The sequence below is a fragment of the Alligator mississippiensis genome, chromosome 4, assembly GCF_030867095.1.
Source record: "Alligator mississippiensis isolate rAllMis1 chromosome 4, rAllMis1, whole genome shotgun sequence".
NCBI classification, from domain to species: Eukaryota; Metazoa; Chordata; order Crocodylia; family Alligatoridae; genus Alligator; species Alligator mississippiensis.
In genome coordinates this window covers 75126808-75152242 of record NC_081827.1, presented here as the reverse complement: position 1 = coordinate 75152242, position 25435 = coordinate 75126808, and the positions used below count along the sequence as shown (strand labels likewise).

Below are 25435 nucleotides of genomic sequence, written 5' to 3'. Positions count from 1 at the left end.
GTTTTATACCACTGGAAATTTCTGAGAAATTTCCAACAGCAGAAATTAACTTCTGTTTGCAGCCACTTCAATATTTTTCTTTACCAGTAAGAGTAGCAGGGTAGAAAGCACCCCAAGCGTTATGCTTCAAGTGCTATTTTTGTTTTTAAAATGTTGCAACTTCAATCTGCAGGCACTAAAGGCAGATGTTCTTCCCCTAGTAACATCCAGGGGATTCCAGTGACTGTAGACCAAATGTGCCCTTTATGATGTACAAATTTATTCTCGGTGTTCAAATATATGCAACGTCAATGACAGACAGAGATTAATAAATTGCAAATGAAAGCAAAATTATAGCCCGTTCATGGTTACAAGGGGACTATACAAGAGAAGTGGTGAAAACCTCATTCCTTCTGTCACAAACTAGACTGGCCAAAGCATGGAAGAATAGCCTAGAGAATCACCTGATACTGGCAGAGATATGCCATCTTAAAAAGGATTCTAAAAATGTGTGCCTCTAAAACTGGCACTTAGGGGTGGTGCCCTGCTCACTCATCCCTAAACGGTTCACATCCTGGAGTTACCATATTCTACTTCTCAACGTCTACCACACTGCTGGTCTAACGAATTTGTCACCAAGTCAGACAGCGGTGTGATAGCATTTCTAACACCTCTCCCTATTAAGCACCTGAGCACTGAATATTTACAATATACTATTTCAGATAAAAAAAACCAACAGAGAATTTAACTAGATGGGTAACCATCTTGATCTACAGTAAAATCTCTGTTATCTGGCATCCCTGGGGTAAGGGGACTGCCGGTTATCTGAAAACCCCAGGCAGGACGGTGGAGTGGGGGATGGGAAGGGTGTGGTGGCGGCTGCCCACGGAGAGGCAGCAGTACAGGATGGTGGGTGGTGGTAGCTGCTGCTGCGTGCAAGCTTTCCCCTGTGGCCCCCCACCCACCTGCATCCAACCGACCAGCCAGAAATTCTGGTTACTGGAATTTCCAGTTAGTTAAATGTCGGATAGCGGAGATTTTACTATACTTAGCAATAGCAAAGAATTAACTGAATACTGCTGCATAGCTCCTTCACATATTTTGCTCTGAATTCTCTTGTTACCTACACTTGAATTTTCTAGTACTTATTTCAAAACTTCATAAAATGGAAGATCTAGTCAGCATTGTTGTTAGTATATGCACTCTTCCTTTTTGAAGGAAATTTAAAGGCTGCAATTATGATAACTCACTGGAAATGCAACTGAAATACAAATTCTTTCATAAGAATTCATTTTTAACAAAAATACGAATTATGAGGTATTATAATTATTACAAAAATGAAATGTTAAAAAAATTCATATGGTTGAAAGCAACTGACTTAGAAGCAAAGAAAAATAGTTACATACGGACTGATAGGAGAGAGCAGAACTATGAGTAATGTAATGAATCAGAGTAGAAGAAAAGTTAAGTTGAATATCAAAATGCTTTCCTTGATTTTAAAGGCCTCAAAAATCTCCCTCAGATACATGACAGAAAACAAATTAACAGGATGATTTCAAATAAGATGAATATGTTGTAGGGAACAATTCTGCACTGAGAAAAAAAACTAGTCTTTTCCCTCTTTATTTATGATTCTGTATTTCAGCAAACAACTTACCTACACAGTTACCCACCCATGGGCAATGATGATCAAACTTGGCTATACATCGATTGCATACACCACAATGTTTGGACCTCACTGGCTTCCGTATCTGACAGAAAGATATTAACACTTGATTATAACAGATGTCTGGTGAAATATGACATTTACAATTGTGAAAAAGAATTGTACAGACATGTTAAAATACTTTTGGTGTTCTTTCTTAGATACAGAACAACAGGAATTTGAAAGTCTACTGCCCATTTAAAACTGCATTAAGCCAAGCCTGTCCAACAGGCAGCCTGTAGACTGCATGCTACCCATGAGTAGTTTTTCTATTCATACACAATAAAGCTTTCTAAATGCTTCAGATCTCACAATTTTGGTAGCAATATCAGTTCATTTCAGTTATTTATCACTGATAAAGCATCACAATTAGGACTGTATAATTAACCACTGCATCATAAAAGCTTGTATTAGTATATTTTGATACTCTAAGCATATATCTAGAGGAGATTTACTTTGTACTATAGAAAGTTTTAGAGAACTTTATAAAGAAATGATCATTCAAATTGTGGTATTGTCCATGTAGACCAACAAAATAGTGTCCTTCATGGCTAACTTTGTGTACAGGAGTAGGTATATTACTGAAATTATGTTTTAGAAAATCCATTTAAGTTTCATAAAAGTTCTAGAAGTACTATGGATTTTTGGAACTAATAAGATTTTTAGTAATTAAATAAACAAAGCCAGATAAAACCATTCTGAATCAAGTGATCGTGCTTGCTGAAAATAATAATATATTTTTAAACTGTTATGATGTAACAGAACTGGAAGGTGGAATTAATATCAGCATAAGCACTTCTTTATATGGCCTTTGGTATATCAAAAATTTCTCAAGTACATGACAGGTGGGAGAGACTAAATGTTTGTATAAAACAGTTTTGTTAGAAGGATACCCACTTATAAGGATATGGTAATTCATCAGATCATTTTTAAAAAATAAAATATAGTATTGAAATAAAATGTGTTTTTGTATGTCTATCTTTGCAGCTTTTCACAAGCATCCTTCACAAATGATGTGTGTATTACAAATACAACTAAAACAAGAAAAGACGGGTGAGGGCAGAGCTGATTTGGACCTTTAACAAATGCCTTTCAAGGCTCTATCAGACATTATGTGTTTATGGCCCAATTAACAGGTATCATGTCATAAATAGTAACCCTGATACACGATGAGGGAATTAATGGTGCAACAAAAGGAAAGACCAGCCACAAAAATGTTCAACAAAATAAGCATCAAGTACAATAAGAACTCTGCTTATTTGAAATCAGGTTGCTTAGGTGCCGAAATGCAGATTACAATGCATAACGCTAGGCAGTAGGTTTCATGCATTGTCCAAGACTGCATTTTTGAACGTTCCCTAAAATAATTTAATCTTTTCAAACCACACATGTAGTAGACTGCCACAACAGGCATGAGGCAGGGTCCCTGCTATCTGCACTAGATAGGCAATAAATTATTTCATTAACTGGGTGGCAATTACCTATATGGGTCTTTTAGAAACAGAATGGGTTTCTGCTACTTGGATCAAGTATTACTATTAAAATGGGGTTAATATAAGTGTCTGTGGGGGTGTCTATACATGCTGCTACATCACTATAGTGACATAGCATCCACGGTCAAGAACCATGTCACTGCAGCTACATCACCATAGCAATGCACTACCCCATTATAGTGTATCACTACAGCAACACAGTGCCCAAAAATAAACATGTGCAGCTCACACAGCGCAGTATGGGCTGTTACTGCTGTTCAGCGCAGTATGGGATGTTACGGTGCAGTAAGGCACCATAGCGACACATGTAGATGTGTCCTGTTTGTATCAAATCATACTGTATTAATGCAAAAGCAAAAAGAATCAATGGTTTAAAAAAATTACTAAATAGTCTTACATCTAGTGCAAGGCAAAAGTGCCCTGTTGGCAGTCTTTATATTTGCTGATCACCTATTTAAAAGAACATTTAAGAAACAAAACAAAACAAAAACAAACATGTTTCACTGTGGAATTAAATTAACCAAATCTTGTTTCCTTGAAGCTAATGTCCATTTAAAAAAACTGCAGCAGGAACTACAAATGAGTTCAATAAATATGCTGCTACTCTTTCTTGGTTGGCAAACTTCTCTATGGAACCAAGATTTATTTCTTCATTTTTAAGTCCATAGTTTAATTTAATAAATGCATCTCACTTTTGAACATGTATATTAATTCTCAAAACCTGATTCTGACATGCAAAGGCCCACTGATTTCAATATAGCTCTGCTTGGATTGCTTCCTCAGTCTATTTGGACATTATGAATTAAAGGACTGAGATGAAAATTGGCAAAACCCCTACTCTATGGCATTCTGTTATCTCAGTCACAAATCTGTTTATTCTATGCCATTCTTTGATTTTACTCCTGGCATTAAATACCTAAGGATTTGATCTACAAAAAAAAAATACCTAACAGCTTATTAATAAGGACAAATTTATGCAATGGCATAATCTAAAGAAGTCTTCATTTTATACTGCAAGGTGATTAACTTAAATGGTTATTCATATTGAATAGCACCAAAAATAATTGATAGGTATGTGGAAATAGCTAAACAAATTGCTACTTTAGTTTATTATTGATTACAAAGTATGTTCTTCTACATAATTATAAATGCACAGGAAGTTGTTCAATTTAAAAAACTTCATAATAATTTTTCTTGCTTCTAAAAGGTATCATAATTAAACATTGCTTCTAAAATAACTGTAAGTGGGCCTGAAGTACAAAAAACCCCAGTCAGCCCCATAGATCCATAGTAAAATTATGTCAGCAGTGCACCGCACTGATGACATGGTAGAAGCAACCAGATTAATAATGTACTGATCTGCAACTGTCGAGAGAAGGGAAGGTTACAAAAGCGAAACCAGTAGATAAATGTTTTAGTTTAAGACCATTATAATACTAACGAAATATTTATCCACCACTTTTACCTACAGAATTCCATTTCTTTAGTTTTATTAAATGTTCACAGTTCAGTGAATTCAGACAGATTTGAATATATCCTCATTCTATTGTAGATATTCAAGAATTAACTCTAAAAACTGTAAATATTTCTACTCCTAAAACCTCTTTTTGGTCTGCAGAGCCTTAAGCAATGTAAGCAAAAGATATAAGATATGAATACTATCAGTCTAGGAGAAAGACAAATAAACCGTTCTATAAATAACTTGTACAAATTGCATTCATGAGTAAATGAGAACTAACGATGGACTAAATTCTGCTTTGGAGGTACAATTGGAGGAAACTTAACACAGATTTACATTTCAATTTGTTAAAGATAAAAAAAAGCATACTACCAAACAGGTACTGCAGAATATACTGAGGTCCAGACTTCCTGTTTCTGCAAGTTCAACTATTGTCTTCAAAAGAAGCAGCAAAAATAAAGAAAATTAGTATTTAAACTTTTTAGACAGATGCCCTCTTAATTTCCAATATGGAAATATGATTTATTTCTTGGCTTCAGGCCTGAAGACATGGACCATCTCAGGCTATGCAACTCCTGTGTCATTGCAAAAGTGCGGTTTAAACCTCCTGAGTCTAACCAATACAAAATCCTGTACAGAAACTTTATTTCCTTGCAAAGTTACTGTATTTCAGTTTAGTTTAAACCCAGTATGCTCATGCTAAATAGATAAAACAAATTTATATCAAGTTCAGTATATTCATACATCTTTTAGCACTGGTTTAACTATACTGCGTCACTTATTTACTGAAGCTAATACAACTCTACACGTTAACAACGCTTTATACTGTCCTCCAGTCAAGAGTAGCAGGACTTACTAGTCAAAAAGCATCTTGAAAGGTATAAAGTATCCAAACCTCAAATCTGCATTTATGCATATAGATGCATTTATATGCATATATAAAAAAACTCACTATTGAAAAAGGAAAGTAGTAATAAAAGGCATGATATGTTATACCCATCATGGATCATGTGACACATTAGATTTCAGTTACAACAGGGCTGTTCAACTCATGGCCCATCAGCCACACAATCAGCAAGGTGTTAAACAGCTGCCCCTGGACTCCCTCCTGGGCACCACTCAGTTGCCCATTGTTTCAGCTGCTGCTGTCCTTGAAGCCTCCAGGCTCCGCCTTCCCCACCCCAGCTTGCATTTCCTGTCCCTACCCCTGGGGGCAGAATGGCACATCTGGGAAGCCTGGGGCTCTGGAATCCAGGCATCCCCATGAGGCAGGGGAGCAAGCCTGCATGGTAGCAGGGGAAACCATGCAAAAAGTGGAGGGCAATAGGCTGGGGAAGGCCATGCAGTGGAGGGGCAAATATTTATTTACTTAAGTGTCTCCAAATTATTTCAATAGGACAACTTAAGTTTCTGTTTTATTTGGGGCAACAAGGCAGCTCTAGAAAAATCTACTTAATTTACTTAGTCTTCTTGTCAGAATGGCACTTAAATTAGAATGCTAGGCTTGTTAGAATACCAGACAAGCAATCTGTATTGCTGAATCTACACATTCACCAACATGAAAACGAAACAAAACAAAACACAAAAACAATCTAACCAATCACCATCTCTTTCTATTGATTACAATAACACACATGAACAATAGGCTATCATTCCAGTTTTCTGTGAAATGCATAAATGCAGATTTGAGACACTAGATTTGGATACCTTGCATCTTTGAACATAACTTTCTATTTTTAAACATACATTTTTATTCATGTTGTCAGTAGGAACTCTTGCTTTATATGCATAATACATTGTGGTTACAGTAATTTGGTGCAGTCTTTACTTAAAGAGTACTTGGAAAAAAATTAAAGAATTAAAAAAATCAGATGTCACTGGTCTCACAATTAAGTGCCTTTTGTTGTCATTTCAACCTCACTTCATTCCCAAATCTACACAAATGAAGGTTGCAATTTTATTTTGTTACCAGAATATCCTGTTTAGACTATTTAGATCTTCAGTCTTTGCAAATATGTAAGATATTTTTTAAAAAACATATACAGAAAAATGCTTTACATAGCTAGGCTTTTGGCTGCATGGTAATTTGCTGCTATTCCCCTGTTTAAGAACACAGATGAGCCATCCTTGAAAGTGGTCATGCCATTTTTTCCTCTCATCCTAAAAATGTCAGTAGCATTTTTTTACCTTTTTCTTTTGTTCTTCTGTGGCTTTTATTATTCCTGGGTCTGATTTCCAGGATTTTCCAAAATTGTAGAAAAGTGCAACACTATTGACAAGGAATGGAAGATGTATAAAGAGAAAACTGAGATGTGTTTGAAGTCAAGGAACCTCAAGTTTAAAATGAAAATCTCTTTCAGAAGATCAAATTGAGACACATTACTAACATGTGTCCACCTGAAAACAACCTACATTTTTTTAAAAAGTTGCTACAAGCCAAAATAATGCTTCAAATAAACAAAGACATCTGACAATGACATTTTTTTCCCATACTTGATTTTTTCTGTAGCTAATTCACTTGAAGTTCTTAGAAAGTTTGCTGTTTAATTTTTATAATGATTTACACTTCTAAATGTGAATGATTAGAGTTCAGCATTTCTAACTGTACTACTGTTATAATGCCATAAAACATATCTTTTAGAGACTGTTTCCTGTTTTCACAGCAAACATCCACATGATCTATTTATAGCTTAGGTTGGCTATATCTTTTCACTAGCTTGCAGTTCCAGTTACATTACCAAAAGCAATGCTTCTAACCATAGAGGGGATTGTCTAACAAAGAATGAGGTTAAATGGTAGTAATCCCTCAACCTCTGCTTATTTCCAAAGTGGAGGGAGTGTTTTGAAACACTCTTCTTAAAGGATACCTATATTTTAGACCAATTTAACTTAGCTGATTTTTTTTTTCACGCACGTAAGCAACCCTCCCCGCACCCTTACAGAACACTCTTATTAGTCCCTGAAAATGTTTATAAATTTAATTCCCATATAAATAGAGGAAATAACTATGAGTTTTCAAATGAGATTACGCCAATACTAAGGACTTCTGCCAATACAGTTCTGCTGGTCAGGCATGATCCCTGGTTGACACAGCTGTGCCAGCAATGTCGCCAATACAGGGATGTTTAAATTGGTAAAAAGACATTTTAATGTAAACCACCTACACTTATCATAGGAGGACCTCAACAGTACCATTTGCTGGTATTCTTAAAAACGCAAACAACTTCTGTTGTAGATACTACTCTATTTTCTTACCTACAACTTGCACCTTCCCCACCCCTCCCAATCAGCCCCCACAAGTCTGGATGTGTTTTAAGCAGGGAAGCTGTTTACTTCACTGGAAAAGGAGCACTCTTGGAGATACCGTACAGGTCATACAGCTTCCATCTGCTCAGCAAAATGAAAGAAAAGTATCTTGAGATGACTCTCTCACAGCCTTAGCTATTGACTGAACAGCATAGCTTGTGCCCAAAGCAGCAAACGAACTGCTGGTAGCATTTTAACAGGGCTATGATGTGGAAACAATTTATTTACAGTAACCTATATAAAACACTACACACAGTTAAGAACTACCAGTCTTGTTACTGCCCTGGGTCTTAGCCTTCTGTGACAAAGTCCTCGTGAGAACACAGTGGGCACATCCACACCTGCAGGCCTGTGCCCATGCGCTTGCAGCAGCTCGAGTAACAGAGGCACAAATTTGTGCCAGAGATTTGTGCCTCAGCACACATACCTGAACATCCACTTTGGTGTGGGGCAAATCGTGCCACTTTGGGCAAACTGACCCTGCCTGGCTCCTCCTGGATATTCAGCCCGGGGGAGCTATGTGCTGATGCCAGCAGTATAAAAACCTGCCCTGGTGAGCAACTCAGGGCTTCTTGCCCTCAGGAGCTTCTGAGGCCCAGGCAGCTGGTATTTGAGGACACTAGCCCCCTGTGCTAGCTGGACTGCTGAAGCAGCCCTAATCTGGAGTGGCCCCTGCACCCTCTGCCCACTGCAGCAGTCTGGCAGTGGGGACTGCTGTCTGACTGCGACCTGCTGCAGCATCCACCCCCTTGGACCTGTGGCCCCATGGCTAAGAGTGTGCTAGACCCAGATGGGGACAGCACAGCTGCCTGGAGAGCCTCCTGCACCTCTAGGCCAGCTGCCATTGGGCTGTGCCTGTATAGTTGGCCTTTGGGCAGCATTGCTGTCATGTCTCCTGGTGTCCCTGCTCTGCCATCTGGGCAGCTATTGCCCAGATGTGCTCCTTGCGGTGGCCTGGTTTGAACTGTCAAAGCATGTTCCTCCGGCCCTACATGGCCAGGAGGTCAGCTACAACATCTGCCCTCCAGTTGAGTCCCCAGTGCAGACCCTGGGCAGTCTCCTCTCCCTTGGTCCCAACACTTGCCTCACCAGCAGGGATCCTGGTGTTTCATTTAAAAATTGCAAATTCTCTGATAAACCCAAATTCTCTCATTAAAATAGCCAAAATCTGTGTTCTTCCACGATTAAAATGAAATGCCACTATATATAAAGAGATCAGTTCAGCAATGTTTTACTGACATATTTACAAGTTTAAAACCATTTGGAAGCCTACCAGTGCCTCTATTATCATAATAAAACAAATAGTAAATAGCTATACTCTTTGGGGTTTGCTATACACACACACACACACACACACACACAGCATAGACAAGTCACAGCTGCGCCTGCCCCCTTTGCTCATCAGGATGTGCAGTGCTGAGCAGCACCGATATACCAGTGCCCTGCCTATGCCCTTGCCCCTCTTTCCCAATCCCCCCGGAGTGCCCCTTGCTCCTGACCCGCAGTCCCTGCCTGCTCCCATTAGCTCCCTCTTGGCCACAGCTCCATCCCAGCACCAAGACATGGGTCCAACTGCAGCTGTACCACCAGCTGCTTTGTGGCTCTGAGTAGTGAGAGCCCTTGCTGTTCTGCTCCCTGTGCCCAGGTCCCAGCCATCTCCACGTCATTCCAGGAAAGACCTCGAATGGGGCTCAGGGCAAGCCCCTTCCCTTCCAAGCTGGCCTCCACAGACTGCACTAGGAAGCAGGGGGGCTCTAAGCCCAGCTCTGGTGGCCTCTCCTACCTGCTCTCCCCCACTCCCAACCCCCATCTCTCACACACCACCTTGCTGCCACCTCCACCCCTCCCCACAGCCCATCACACCCCCCCACACAGGCTGGGGCCCCATATCCCAGCAACAGTGTGGGCATGGGACAGGGCTGCAGTGTGGCAGTTGTCCCTGCAGCCATTGCTCCTGCTAACAGGTCCTGTCCTCTCTGGCAGCTGTGCACGCCGGGTGTGAGATGTGTGGGGGGGATACAGGGTTTGGAGGGAAGGGATGTGGGAGTTGTGGGGGTGTGGGCAGATTGTGGGAGAATTTGTGGGTGTGGGGAGGGGGGGAGGACTGTGCAAGGGTGGGAGGGACTGCCTAGGAGGGGTGGGTCCCTAGTCCGCCCCCCACAGTGCACAGCCTCCTGAAGCAGCAGCAGCTGTCAGGACACTTGTGACTGCTCCTGGCAGAGACCCCCGACAGCACAGGGCTGCCTCAGAGCAGCAGCTGCACATAGCACCGGCCTGGCCTATGCGCCCTTGGACAGAACTGGGCTGGCTCCTGACATCACTCGTGATTTCTGGCATTGCACACAGGGGCCGTGTAGCCTCAAGCTGGGCTTGGTCCTGTCTCCATGTGCCCTGTGCACCATTGGGTCGGGCTGGCTCCACACAGGCAGGACCCGGCCCAGTATGAGGGCGCATGGCCTCTGCATGCGGCACCGGAAGCTATGGATGACAACAGGAGCTGAGTTGGTTCTGTCCAAGGACGCATGGGCTGGTGTCATGTGCAGCCGCTGGTCTGAGGTGGCGCCACACTGCCGGGGGTCTCTGCCAGAAGCAGACATAAGTGCCCCGACCGCTGGTGCTGCAGGGGTGGAACTGTGCACTGTGCAGGGGGGCAGGTGGGGACCCACCCCAGCAGTCCCTCCACCCTCACATCACTACTTACCTGGGACAGCACCTGGGTCCACGCCACTGCTGCAGCCATTACCCACTCCTATATTGCCTCAGCACCCTGAGGCAGTGCGCTGGAGCAGCAGGGGAAGGAGGCAGGAATAGAGATGCTCTGGCCAGATGCCAGAGTGTCTCTTTGGAGGACCCAGCTTCTCGTTGCCTTAGGGCATGCTCCAGGAGCATGCACCACTTTTCCCAGAGTGTTTCCTTACTCCACTTTTTCCTCTATAGTGTTTTTTGTATATATTGGGATTTCCCATTATCAGAATTAGAGCCTGCGCTGCAAACATGCAGCGGGGAACAATTTTTCATTCCTAGCGTACCTCTTGCAACATTTCAAACTGCCCCAACAGGCACGTGCTCGCTCGTCTGGACGTGGCTAGTGTGTCCAACAGGACTTGCTCTATGTCGCACAGTTGGCCATACATAACCCTTGAAATATTTTTTTTCTACATTCTGCCTTTCAGAAACAAGCTGTGTGTTTTATCTGGGGGCATGCTGTAGCGAGAAAATATTGTATTCCATAGTCACAATATACCCAAGTAATTTTACGTGCACAGACTTCAGCAGTGATTGGGACCAACTTGGTAACTAAAGTTTGTCACACATGTAAATGTTTGTAACATAAGGCCTCAAATATGGATTGATAAAGTTTTGCTAGGTAACAGATACTATAGGATGCATCTTGAGATTTTTTGCTCTGACCATGCATAAAATTCTGGTTATAGAGATTTGAAATATAAAAGTTACATTTACAAATATTATGAACTATCAGATTTTGGAACATCACAAGATCATGAATGCTGGGCATCTTTACTTCCTTAGGAAAAATATAAGCAAGTAATTAAAAAAGTAGAATTACCTAAAACGTTTTACATTATTTATTAACAAATCTGTACAGAATACAGACAAATTTACCAAATGAAAACACAAAAAAAAATATGGTATAGTCTGATCGTCGTTCATCCTACAATTCCCTTCCACCATTATGGCATAGTGAAGCAACCTTAAAGTGAATGTAAACCTAATGAAGGTTCTCTATACTGCTGGAGTAGGGTAAGTGAGAATGAAGTCCACAGTATTGAAACATCTTGTTAAGGTAAAGGATATTTTGTTAATTCTACATTTTTCTTCTCGAACTACTACTGTAATCTAATATTTTTTAGGGATTCCCCCTTCTGGAAGGAGAAAGTAGCTTTAAATGATTTTCCTTGAAAAAGTTGGTACTACAAAATAATTTTTAATATGGTAGTCTCTTAACATTTTAAGCAACTAACAGCTAATTAATCTTTAATGTAACAAATTGTTCAGCAGGTTTTCAGCTAGCATAACCCAGGCACACAATATTACTACACCATGTCTACCTTTATTTGATCTATTACAGATCATCTTTATTGAGTTTTCTATTTACCACGTTATTCTTTGCAGAACTCAGTTTCTTGCTAGTTATTTTCTAAAGTTAGCTCTGGCCAAAACTAAGTTACAGAGCTTTAAGAGCACCCACTATCACTGGTACTTCTATAGCCGTAAAAATGCTGAAAATATGTGAACATTTTTATATTTAAAAATTCCTTAAACAGACATCAGCTATAAACAATAAAGATATAACTGAAAGAATGGACTTGACTCATTCCAAATTACTGAACGTCATGTCTAGACTGCTAAAAGATAGGAGGGAAACAATTTATATTTTTTTCAAGCAAATGAGTTATGTCCTATGTGTTTTGGCCTCAGCTTCTGTCCAAAGGCTGAACAAATTTGGACAGTGTGTTTTTGTGATCAAGAAGCTGCACGTGGAGTCCTACAGAAGTTTCTGCATGTTCCTTCTTGTCACATAAAAATGTGGTCAAAGTCTAAAAGTGGCAATGCTCTACCTCCTTTTGTTAGGACAGGAACAGCTATAATGTGGTTACAGAAATGATCCAGATGGATGCAGAAGTTAGGGGGTTGGAAGTGATGAAGTTAAAGGGAGACTGATTGGGGAAACAATTAGTTATGTCGGATGTTAAGGTAATGACATATGAGGCATGAGAAGGGGAAGGATTTAGAGTCAGCACAATAGCAAGAGTTAAGTTCTACAAAATGAAACAGGGAGCAGGGAAGTGAGGGGAACAATCCAAAGAATGAGTAGATAAGAGATGGGACTGCCAGAGAAAATTCAAAAGCCTACCGGTTAAAGGGTTAGAGCAGTGGGAGCCAACCTTTTTTGCAGGCATGCCACATATCCTCCCTGAATGGCAGTATGATCCCCTTTTCCCTCCCCAAGCTGCCATATACCACACACAGAATAGTTGGAACAAAGTTCTTTGCAAGCTTTTGGGCACAAACACCCTTCTTCAGGCAATGAGAGACTGCTGATGTTATGAGTTCTCAGGCAGAAAAGAAGCTAAGGTAAGCAAGAGGTCTGTGAAGGGGCAAATGAGTGCAAGTTTAGAAGCCAAATGGGTAGAGATAGGAGGGGAGAGGTAGTAGAGGGGTTCTTTTCTCCCTTGGAGAACTCATAACATCAGTATTCTCCCATTGCCTGAAGAGGAGTGTTTGTGCCCAAAAGCTTGCAAAGAACTTTTTTCAACTATGTAGTTGGTCTAATAAAAGATATCACACCTACCCAAAGAACCTTGCCTGCCTATGTCCTTAGACCAACATCACTACAACCAACAACCCTGTAATTTAAAATGAGACACTCCCTAGGTTTTTTTTGTGCAGAACAGAGGGCAAAACCCATGAACTAATTACTACTTTAAACCCAATTAAAACCTCCAGTGTAATTAACAGAGCAAAAACAGCAGGCTCAAACTATTCCAACAATGTCTGAAATGTCCAGCAGACCTGGACAGGTTGGACATATGGGCAGAAAACAACAGAATGCAATTCAACAAGGAGAAATGCAAAGTGCTGCACCTAGGGAGGAAAAATGTCCGGCATACCTACTGCCTAGGAAATGACCTGCTTGGTGGAATGGAAGCGGAAAGGGATCTTGGAGTCCTAGTGGACTCCAAGATGAACATGAGTTGGCAGTGTGACGAAGCTATCACAAAAGCTAATTGCACTTTATCGTGCATCAGCAGATGCATGACGAACAGATCCAAGGAGGTGTTACTTCCCCTCTATTGGGCGCTGGTCAGACCGCATTTGGAATACTGCGTGCAGTTTTGGGCGCCACACTTCAAGAGGGATGTGGATAACCTGGAGAGGATCCAGAGAAGGGCCACTCGTATGGTTAAGGGCTTGCAGGCCAAACCCTATGAGGAGAGACTGGGGCACCTGGACCTCTTCAGCCTCTGCAAGAGAAGGTTGAGAGGCGACCTTGTGGCTGCCTATCAGTTCATCATGGGGGCACAGAAGGGAATTGGTGAGGTTTTATTCACCAAGGCGTCCCCGGGGGTTGCAAGAAATAATGGCCACAAGCTAGCAGAGAGCAGATTTAGACTAGACATTAGGAAGAACTTCTTCACAGTTAAAGTGGCCAAGGTCTGGAATGGGCTCCCAAGGGAGGTGGTGCTCTCCCCTACCCTGGGGGTCTTCAAGAGGAGGTTAGATAAGCATCTAGCTGGGGTCATCTAGACCCAGCACTCTTTCCTGCCTATGCAGGGGGTCGGACTCGATGATCTACTGAGGTCCCTTCCGACCCTAGCATCTATGAATCTATGAATGCAGTTTGAGCCAATAAAATTGTCTTAGGAAAATGGTAAAATACATAACAGGGATGTGAGCAATGGATATGTCTGGTCATAATCTCCATTCAGACAGCAACACAAACACAGTGCTGATGTCTTGGTTTGAAACTGGGCTATAAACAGAGAAGTATGCATACATCTCAAATAAAAGAAAAATCTCAACAACTACACATTTATCAGCAGCAAATCCAATGGAAAAGTCCTACCTCCTCCCCACCCTCAAGAGTATGATCCTCAGCTGGCATGTTACCACTATTCCACGCAAGCCAACAGAGCTTTGTCAATTTATGTAACCTAAGTGTTAGGACCAAAGACGCTGAGTGCATCTGGTGTTGTAATCTACACCGTCTCCTGTCTTACTGAATCTCCCGTTTGATTCTAAACCTACTTGCTGAATAAAGATCCACCATTTTTTTCTCCTGATCTATCTAGCTCAGGATGAATCCACTTTGTTCATGCAAAGTTTCCACTCATTCTAAAACCCTCTCCCACAGTAGTTTAATTTTCACACTTCCAGAAAAGTACTGTGCGTCTGATTCATTTACAAATGTTTATTCTTTAAAACAGGTTAGTAAAAGATGCTATACTCACTTATTACTAAATGTTTACTTGACCCAAAACTGATCGCTTCTTACCTTCTGATCACCCTCAAGTTGAGAACCACTAGTTTATGCTGTGTACAATCTCATTAAACTCAAGGCACCCCTCTGAAAGTGCCAGCTTTTATCTTTCACTTGCTTTTTGACTACAAAAGAGAGATTCTTCTGTTGCAAAGACCTCTGAAAGACCACAGCAGGTCAGAATGTTTTTGAAACTATGGATTTCTACTTGAAATCCTTACGTTTACCTTGTGAATCATGTAGATCTGCACACCTAACAGTGCCAATACTAAATCATGGAAGGGACCTCACAAAGTCATCTAGTCCAACCCCATGCTAAAGGCAGGACCATCCCCAACTACATCATCCCAGCCAAAGCTTTGTCTAGCCGGGTCTTAAAAACCTCCAAGGATGAAGATTCCACAACCCCTCTGGATACCCTGTTCCAGTGTTTTACTACTCTCCTAGTGAGAAATTTCTTCCTAATATCTCACCTAAACTTCCCTTGCTGCAACTTGAAACCGTTGCTCCTTATTCTGTCATCTGCCATCACTGAGAACAGTTCAGATCCATCCTCTTTTGAACCCCACTTCAGGTAGTTGCTATTAAATCCCCTTTCAGTCTCTACTTCTATAGACTAAATGAACTCAATTCCCTCAGTTTTTCCTCAGAAGTCATGTCCCTCAACCCTCTCATCATTTTTATTGCCCTCCGCTGGACTCGCCTCAATTTGTCCACATCCTTTCTGCAGTGCACAGTACTCCAGATGTGGCCTCACCAGTGCTGAATTGAGGGGAATAATCACTTCCCTTGACCTGCTGGCAACACTCCTACCAATGCAGCTCAGTTAGCCTTCTTTGCAAAAAGGACACACTGTTGGCTCATATTCAGCTTATATTCCACTGTGAACCCCAGATCCTTTTCTGAAGAACTACTGCTCAGCCAGTCAGTCCCCAGCCTGTATTGATGCATGGGATTTTTTCCAGGTACTGAGGTGAGGCTGACTGGCCTGCAGTACCCTGAATCCTCCTTTTTCCCTTTCTTAAATATGGGCACCATCTTTGCCCTTTTCCAACCACCTGGGACCTCTCCTGATCGCCATGAGTTCTCAAAGATGATGGCCAGTGGTTCTGCAATCTCATCAGCCAACTCCCTCAGCACCCTCAGTTTCATGTCATCTGGCCCCATGGACTTGTACATGTCCAGCTTTTCTAAATAGTCCCTCACATGTTCTTTTGCCACTGTTGGCTGCTCACCTCCTCCCTAAACTGTGCTGCCTGGTGCAGTAGTCTGGGAACTGACCTTGCCTGTGAAGACTGAGGCAAAAAAGGCACTGAGCACTTCAGCCTTTTCTGCCTCTGTCACAAGGCTGCCTCCCCCATTCAGTAAGGGACCCACACTTTCCCTGACCCTCCTCTTGCTACCAACATACTTATAGAAACCCATTGGGCAGCATCCTGTGGCATCCTTTAAAAGGATCTCATGGCACAATGGTTGAGAATCATTAGCATAAACTGACTAGCTAATATAGGGGAAATTTTCAGGGAAAACCAAGGGATTCAACTTGTTGGGTGATCTAAAGATACTAAAGAAACATCCGACCTTTGTCATGACAACATAACAAGATATTGAAGGTGTAGGAAGTCGTAAAACTGACATTTCAGTTAAGTGGCATTTTGATGACGGCAGTCACAATATACCTTTAACTGCTATTGCCTTTTCACTATAATACTGATCAGTTTCTCCTAGAATGTTTTAAAGCCTGCATTAAGATTAGAGACTAGTGTTGCAAGATCTTCATTATTGTTTTAGGTTTTGCTTAAGTCTAAGAATGTAAGCACACAAAGCTGGGTTCCATTGCTACAAATATACAGGACTGCCTTATTTAAAGTCTTAAAATGCTACCCAGAATAATCAGATTAATGTATATGGAAGTCTTTAAGTGTAAAAAGTTAAATATTCATCACAGCAGTTCCAAAAGGAGGATGTCAAGCCACACATAGGCCTTAATTCCCCTGAACCTACAGTTACCCTGTGCTCCTGCAACTAGCAAGATGCAAGGCTTCTTATGCTTCAGATATTAACTGTCTCCATATCCACAATTACCACCTGAACTAAACCAGGCACCACTTCCCTCCAGGGTAAACTGCCCAGAATTAACTCTCACTGTGGGATAAAAAAATAGATTGGGATTCATTCCTCAGAACTGTGGGAGCCTAGAATTAAAAAAGGACAGATGTTAAACCATATCTCAAATTACTCCTTGATAACTATCCCTGTGTTCACTGTTGCCTCATAGAAAATGTTAGTCAAGTGGCATTTACCCTGAGTGAAACAAGGATGGCTCACCAGGTTCAGTTCTCACCTACCATGAAGTAATTGTGGCCAAAGGGACAGTTAACCTAGAGTCGCTAACTCAGAGTAAGTCCCACCCTCCTCGTAACTGCAGGAACATAAAAGGAACAAGATTTTAGGCTTGGAAGTGGAATTGTGAGCAGAAGAAGTCTGGAAACAGCTGGTCCAGTGTAAAATGAGTAATAACCTGAAGATCAGAATTTATTTTGGACAAGATAATTTAAATTAAGAACTGTGAATCCACAATGAACAATCATACAATAGAAACTGTATGAACCAAATACATATTTCTGTTCAATGCAAAGAAAAGAACTATTTCAATCCATTTCATCTGAGTTTCATCAAGACTCTATACAGAGTTTCTGATTGCAGTATTATATGGCTATACTGTGAAACTGGAAGTAGACACGTATAGATTAAATCCTACTTAAAGCTAATGAAAAACACCTCAGCTGGATAATGTTACTTTATGCAATCTAATGAGTACTGTTTCCAGACATAATACAGAAACCAGTAAGGATTGAAGTACAATTTTAAACACAATAAATCTTTTGTATATAAGAACAACTCTGTAACTTGTGTTTGAAAAGCATGATGAACTGTCTTGCATTTAGCAGTTTCTAAAAAACCACCTTCCTGAATCAGGATGTTGTGCATACACAACCTTTTTTTTTCCCCTATCCTATCTTTGTGTGCTGTGTACACTCACTATTTTATTTCTTTCACCAGCAAACTGATCAATTTTAAAAAGAAATTTTAACTTAGATAAAAATATATTAAAAGGTATTACCCTCCAACATCAATAGGAAAAAAATTACATTTTTTGACCTTGGAACAAAAGCAAATTATAAAATATCACTGAAATTATGAATCTTGCATTCTAATAAGATAAGATAGAAAGCATTACATGTGTTATATGCCAGAGGGAGATAGCCTGCTGTATAGGTCCCACACGTTCAAGGTTGCCAATGCAAGAAAACTTATTTGCTGACTAGCCAACTGCCCATCAAAAACGACTGGGGGGGCAGCGCTTGCCCCGCCATCCCCTCTGTCCCCCTCCCCCAGCACCCCACACTGCTGCCTCTATTTTACAGGCTGCCCCTAAATTTATGGTTGGCAACCCTGCACAAGTGGCATGGGCAGGTGCTGTGTGTGGCATGAGGCAGACTGGAGGTGACAGGCAGCACAGTGACAGACAGGGCAGAGAGCAAAAAACAGAGCAACAGATTGACAGGGATAGGGTGACCATACATCCCAGGCAAACCAGAACAGTCCTGGCTTCTGTAAACCAGTCCCAACTGATTGGTCAAAAATCCGAGTACAGTCCAGTGGGGATGTGGAGTGGCACGGTGCACCAGGCCAGGCAGGTGGGCAGGCAGGCACCGTTGCTGCTGGGTGGGAGCAAGGTGCGTGGACTGAAGCAGGGTCTCTGGCACACCATTCTGCTTCACGTCCCCACCAGACTCTGCTCTAGGACTTCTGACCAGCCAGCTGAAATTGGACTACAGAAGCTCAGCTCAGCTCTGCAAGCAATTAACACTCCAACCCCTCTTGCACTGCCAAATTTCTTGACTCATGGAGACTCCACAGGATCCAGCCTCCATGAGCCAGAGGCTGAGCATCACTGACCTATGATAATATTTGGAATTTCTATAGTCTAATTTGTGTAATGTCTGATTTTTTAAACTCAATATTTCACATCTGCTCTATAAAACCCTAGAGATTTATATAAGCTGTCCCACTTTCCATGTAAGCATGCTAAAATGCAAAAACAACTAAACAAAACACTGAAAGTTTTTATGTATTTCTTCATGAGGACCAGTGTTCATCCTCTGACTTTCCTTACTATGAAAAGAAGAAAATTTCATTACCTTACCTGGACATCAAATTGACCATGTTAAACATTTATCTGTATAAACAGGTGCAATCAATATAAAAAGTGCTGGGGTTCTTTGAATTTAAGTTACACTTGCAGTAATAAACTTTTAAATTTAAGTAGGCAGTACAGGTATGAAACAATTTTTTTTTCTTACAATATTAGACTGAAAGTTCAAATAAGACAACTCTTGATGCTTAACACATCTTTTTACAGGAGACCTTTTGGAAATATCTTTATTTCTGGGCTATATTGCCAGAATCAGTAAAAACTGCCAGGAGGAGGAACTTCATCAAATATCCTTTTACCAACACTAGTGAGAATAAGAAAGTATTCTGTTGTACTCTGTTGTACTTACTGTAATCAAGTAAAGCTGTAAAAATACAAAAATTCTTACTCTAAACAAAATTCTCTGGCTTAAGCTATAGAAATATAGCTTTATTGAAAAAAGAAGTTACATACCTGCTAAAGGACAATGTGCTAGAAGTAGAATGAGTCTGGAATGTTATTACAAGGGCTTCCAATTTTATAAGATCAACTACCAACAAGATAGCTTACAGGACCAAGTTTTTAAAATAAGCTTGTCATAAATCATTTTAGAAGGCAGATTTGTGACTTATAGACTAGCCAAAGCGAAAGTATGTAAGTATAATGAAAAAATACACACACATACACGCTTTGTTGAGCTGTGGCAAATTTACAGGCACTTACCTTTCACTGTCAAAGATTACAGTATTTCACTGATTTTTAAAAACTTAGTTTGAGAAAATCTTAATAATCTGATTGCTATAGTTATTATTTTTACTGGCCAAAAAATATTATGAGTAGTTACTAAGCCAAGATTTTCAAGTGAACAACTAAAGAAAATCCAAAATAAAAGCTTCAAAATAAAAAGAATAAAGGAATACATTTGAAATATCTTAGCTTATTGTAAATGTTTAAGAAACCTGGCTTTTCCAATGCTAAACTCACTTGGTACCAAAGTAACAAACAGAAGCCTCTGTTTTAAGGTGTTTTTCTGGATTTATTGACCAGACACTAGATTTGTGCACCTTACCCCACCATTTCACCCAGGGGAGGATCCAGAGGAGAGTTTGGTCACACCACCCATTGCTGCCAGCAGCTCCAGTCCCATAGCACCCTGTTTCGCACCCTCCTGGATCTTTGAATGGGTCTACCTTGCTACTTCACTACTTTGACAAACAACAGGATGCCAAATTCAGGAAGTGTTGCTTGAAAAATCCTTTTGATAAGTAGCTGTGCTTCTGGGCCATGAGTTAATGCTGTATTAATACTTCCATTATAAAAAAGAAAAACACTGAAGATAAAACAGTCACTTCCCCTGAAGTCCAGAAGAACATGCTAGTTCTGCAGACTGTAATAAAATGCATGAGTGCTATTCTCTTCTAAATAGCTACAGATAAGAAAACAGACGTAGGCTGATAGTGGGCCAAACATTTCCTACCTGAAATAGATAGATTACATCATCCCAAACTACTGTGGACTTGGTGACAGCATATTACAAAGGCCACCATCACAGTGCCTAGAACGATATCAATGTCAGAGAAGCACAACACGGAATGGAAATGGAATCCAAAGTATATTTTCAACCCTGAAAGGTGAAGTGCTACCAGGTATATGTTGGGTACGCATAAGCAGGATGACAAAGGAAGGTGTGATAGGGGGCATACTCGGGGCCGGGTCTCACGTCGACCCACCCACCTGTCTAAGTAGGGCAGTCCGCCCAGTCTCTCCTGCCACAACTCCCCAGCAGGGTGCAGTTTTCTGTCATACTCAGGACCAGGAGCCTCCTTCCATCCCCATAGCTCCTGCCCTTACGTCCAAGGATGTTCGGAGCAGCAGCTCAGCCAGGTGTTGTTCCTTTGGCTGCCAGCAGCAAACTGCTGCCCCACTCTGTAGAGCCTGGATCTAAAATGGAGGCAGCTCAGCCCTCTCCACCTATCCCAGGTGTCTCCTGCAGTCATGTGACTGCCTCATTAGGGCTAGCCCACACCTGCAGGCTGCCCTCAAACCTTGAAGTGGCAGGCACCAAAGGTGTCCTGCCACAGAAGGATTTGCTGTTGCTGTCCCAGGTTGCCCCAGCTGTCAACCTGATCTCTCCTGCAAATGCTAAATCCACATAAAAATCCATATAGCTAGAAGAATTACATAAAAATGTAACTGAATTTGCTGAAATAAGTGTTTTTTTGTTAAGATTCATAAATTTGTGATAACAAAGGACATAGTTAAAAAAGTTAATCATATATTTAATGCGGTGCGCTGATTTTCTTTATAAAATATTACTCAATTTCTTTGTAGAAATGTTAAGTTTATGCTTAGACAGATATAATTTTTTTGCCCAATGGCAAACTTGTGAAAGATATGATGATATTTAAGATCAGCAATTCTAATTGTTTTTATATAGTATTTAGTTTAAACATATAAAGCATTTACTTTCTAAATGTAATACATATATTGTGCACCTTATAGATAACACTTCTATACAAATATACATAGTATAATTTTTTATCTCTCATGAAATAGAATTTGCAAACTCTTCAGGAATATCTAGTCACAGCTGTACTTCCATTAAATCTGACACCAGAATCTATTCTTTTTTCTATATAATTTTATGGATATGAAGTTACCTATTTATCCTAGGAAAAGCATACATTCTACTTTAAATTTTAAGAAGTACAGGCTCTTTCTAATCTTTCTGGCAACATACGGCCATGGCATGAATCTAAATGGCTATTGAGACTTCTCCTAAAGAAAATACAGAAAAATGTTTGGGTAGGTAACTCTAAGGCTGTGGGCACAAAGCAGCAATATATATTTTAAAGCAATATATAAAGAAATATTAGGATTTCTTATTACTATTATAAGAAACTCCATGCTAACAATTAAGCATTTAAAAAAAAAGTTGGCCATTTTTAAAGCATGATTCACCCTTTAATTTTGAAATTGTAACTATATCTCAGCAGTGATGTCAAGTACAATCACTAAAATGATATATTTGTACTACTGAACATACGAAAAAAGGATATCGTTCCAAAACCAGAGAAACCATGTCACATACATCCAGAATTTGGTTGCCAAGTATATTCCAAGAGGCAGTGCACTATGCATGGAGTGATCAAAGAATGATCTGTAAGACAAAAGAAATTATGACCCGAGTAGTATATAAAAATTAATCTGCACTGGTGCTCATAAAAGCCACCTTTCTTAGAACACAAATTATGACTACATCTTCATATATTCTTTGTAAAACCATTGCTCCCTGAGCCCATAGAAGAGGACTCCTATTTCATAAACTATACTGAAGAACACAGATAAATGACACAGTTAATGCCACTTCTTAGTTGAATAAAAGGAGTAACTATGACAGAAAATGTGAGTGATGTGGCTTTTTAATTTAAATGTGAACACATACATGATAGTATTTCATGGCCAATGCAATCAATTTTTAAACTATTCTAAAAAAAAGTATTAATTACTGGGCTGAAAATAAACCTGTTGGCATGGCCAACTTTGACTAATAAAAGATTAGTCCTTGTTTTCTTTCTATATTGATAGAAGTTTGTAAGATTAAGGTAAAAATTATGTAAAATAAGCAGGAATCTGGGGGTTTTTTTTTCATTCGCAATGGAAAAATCCAGATGTTCTCATTTTCAGGAGAAAAACCTGGATTTTCTCCTTTAAAGGAGAAAAACGTGGGAAATGGTGGCTTTCCCCTCGCAGGCTGACAGAGTTGTAGCCTGCAAGGGGCTGGGGGCAGTGGAAGGAGGGCAGTCAGGCAGGGGGTGCCATCTGCATCTGCACAGGTATACCAGGAGACCAGCTTCTGCATGGAGGGAGTTGGGCAGGGCTGGGGCTGCTGCCCAGCCCAGAAGGCAGTGATGGGGCTCGGGGCCCAGGGCTAGAATGCATGGCAGGGCAGGTGGCTGTGGGTGGGGAGTGAGAGGCACCAGCAGGGCTGAGGGGTGTGACTTGGCAGTGAGGGGCAACTGGCATATCAGGGCTGCTCAGCACCACAAAGTAGTTGTGGGGGGAGGGGGAGGGAGAGGAGGGGAGGAAGAAGAGAGACAGGAGGGAACAGCCACACCTGGACCTGCATCCTGGTGAGTGAAGCGGGCAGGGGGAGCTCTGATTTTCCATGATAAAACACTGAAAATCAAGCACTAAAATTTACAGGTATTTAGAATGTATTTTATTATAGTGATTGAGGCACTGATAGGCTTCCAAATTGCTTTAAAGGTGTAAATATATTAATAAAACATTGTGTTCAACTGATACCTATATAGAGAGTGGTGCTTCATTTTAATCATGGAAAAAATGCGGATTTGGGGGGTTTTAATCAGAGAATTTGCAGGAGTTATCAGAGAAGTTGTGATTTCTAAACAGAGAAAACCAGGATTCCTGAAAAAGAGCAATCTGGTCCTTTACTTTTTGCTGTCATAGTCTCAATATGAAAGTAAATAGCCTACAATCTTCCATATACCAACAATACTCTGATTTGTTTTGAAGTTGTTCACCCAAATGTCATATTGCCTTAATTAGTGACTCAATATTTATTCTATGATTCTATATTTGGATTACAGTATAATATTTCATATGACACTGACAATATACAATTCCACAGTGGCAAATGAAATGGGGAAGCCTTGACAAATGTTTAGTATAAAGCCACATTCTGACAGCAGTTAGAAATCACAGCTAAAGTGCTAACTCAGCAGTATTCACATGGCTGCTTATTTCAACACAGTTTAAAGTAAATGCCTACCGCAGCATGGGCAAGAGTTATGAATTACATCTACACGAGAGACTGTAATGTCAGGAAGTACTTAAGAAATATATATAACACATTATATTAAAACAGTTAAATAAGAAAGCCTCATTTTGCTTAGTCTGTGCATTTGCATCACGCGTCTATAGCCTTATCTCTCTTGCTACTGCTGCGGACAGAGAGATGCTTAACGAAGACAATCCCAGAGCAGGAATAGTTAACTTTCCATCTGATATAACTCACTTATTTCTGTGATGGGAAGCTAATCCAAGTCAGTCAAGAAGAAAGTTACATATTGTGTTTGAACAAATGCCATCTCACGAGCTCTCCGAGTTCCTGCATCTTTCATAGCTAAGCACATCTATGAAAAAGCCTGAAGTTACCTGTGACAGAATAGGTCAGTCACTAGGACATAGACCATTCAAGTGACTCCCCATAACTTTTAGCAACTGAAGAACGTAAACTCACTATCTACCTGCCACCACACGTTAATGGAATATTCACTGCAATTCACATCATCCTTTCTTCTCCTCCCTTGCACTACCTTTGAGGTTGTCGTCCTTTCCTTTCTCCTCTTTCCTGTGTATTAGAGGCTTGTCCTCCCTGGTCACAGATATGTGCCACTACTTTGTGCCACAGTGCACACCCCTGCCCGTGTGCTTTGCAATGGGACCTATTGTCCCACTGTTCTACGTGCTGCAGTGGGGGCTGGCTGGGGCACAAAGTGCCTCAATGCAGAGCTAGCTGGCAGGCAGGCCCCGTGCCTCAATCAGCTGGGAAGCAGCATGCTCCCCCGTCTCCACACGCTGCAGAGCCCCTGTGACCCAAGCTGGCTCAGGCACCGTGTGCCTCAAGACAGGAGAGCAGGAGCCCTGGGCTGGCTGCTCCCCTATGTGCCTTGGCGCAGGGGCTCCACTATGGCACCTGAGGCATCCCCACCTCCAGGCACACTGCGCCCCAGTGGGTGCCTTAGCAGAGGGCTCCAAGTGCGTCAGCACACAGGTGCTTCATAATTATTTTATAAACTGTTTTAATGTTTCCAACTTGAAACTGAGTGCTGTTAGCAGAATTCTAGCACAGAAAGACTGTTACCTCACCAAGGAACCCTTTAATGACCAAAAAAGGCACCTATTAAGAGACTTAATGCAACTGTGAAAAGTAAAAACAACTTTTTCATAGGAAATATAAGGTTGCTAAATACATTTAAACACATTGTGCCTCCTACAAATTATCTAAACGGTATAATGCAAAACAGCTACATATTTTCTAAACTGCCTTAAAAGGCTTATTAAAAAAATAATCTGAAATCTTGTTTTTAAAGTGCAGTTACAAACATTTTAATTGGACCAAAAAGTTATATTATTATTCAGGGCATCAATGAAGGACTCCAATTTTAAAATTTACACAGAGAAATTTCCTTTGCAATTTGTTAACTATTCAATGATATTGAGATAAAGCTGGTTTATCAGCCTCTATTTAACCCAAATGCAAATA

General features: G+C 40.8%; 1 protein-coding gene across 1 annotated transcript in view; it reads right to left on the bottom strand.

Moving 5' to 3' along the window:
- ZDHHC17 (zinc finger DHHC-type palmitoyltransferase 17) overlaps positions 1-25435 on the bottom strand; it is a 145434-nt gene that overhangs the window by 9693 nt on the left and 110306 nt on the right. Inside the window, exons 10-13 of the mRNA XM_014595854.3 lie at positions 22203-22303; positions 6824-6948; positions 5009-5071; positions 1637-1730 (exon numbers count right to left, since the gene is read on the bottom strand). Coding sequence (XP_014451340.1) covers positions 1637-1730; positions 5009-5071; positions 6824-6948; positions 22203-22303 — 383 coding nt within the window. The remainder of the gene's footprint in view (positions 1-1636; positions 1731-5008; positions 5072-6823; positions 6949-22202; positions 22304-25435) is intronic.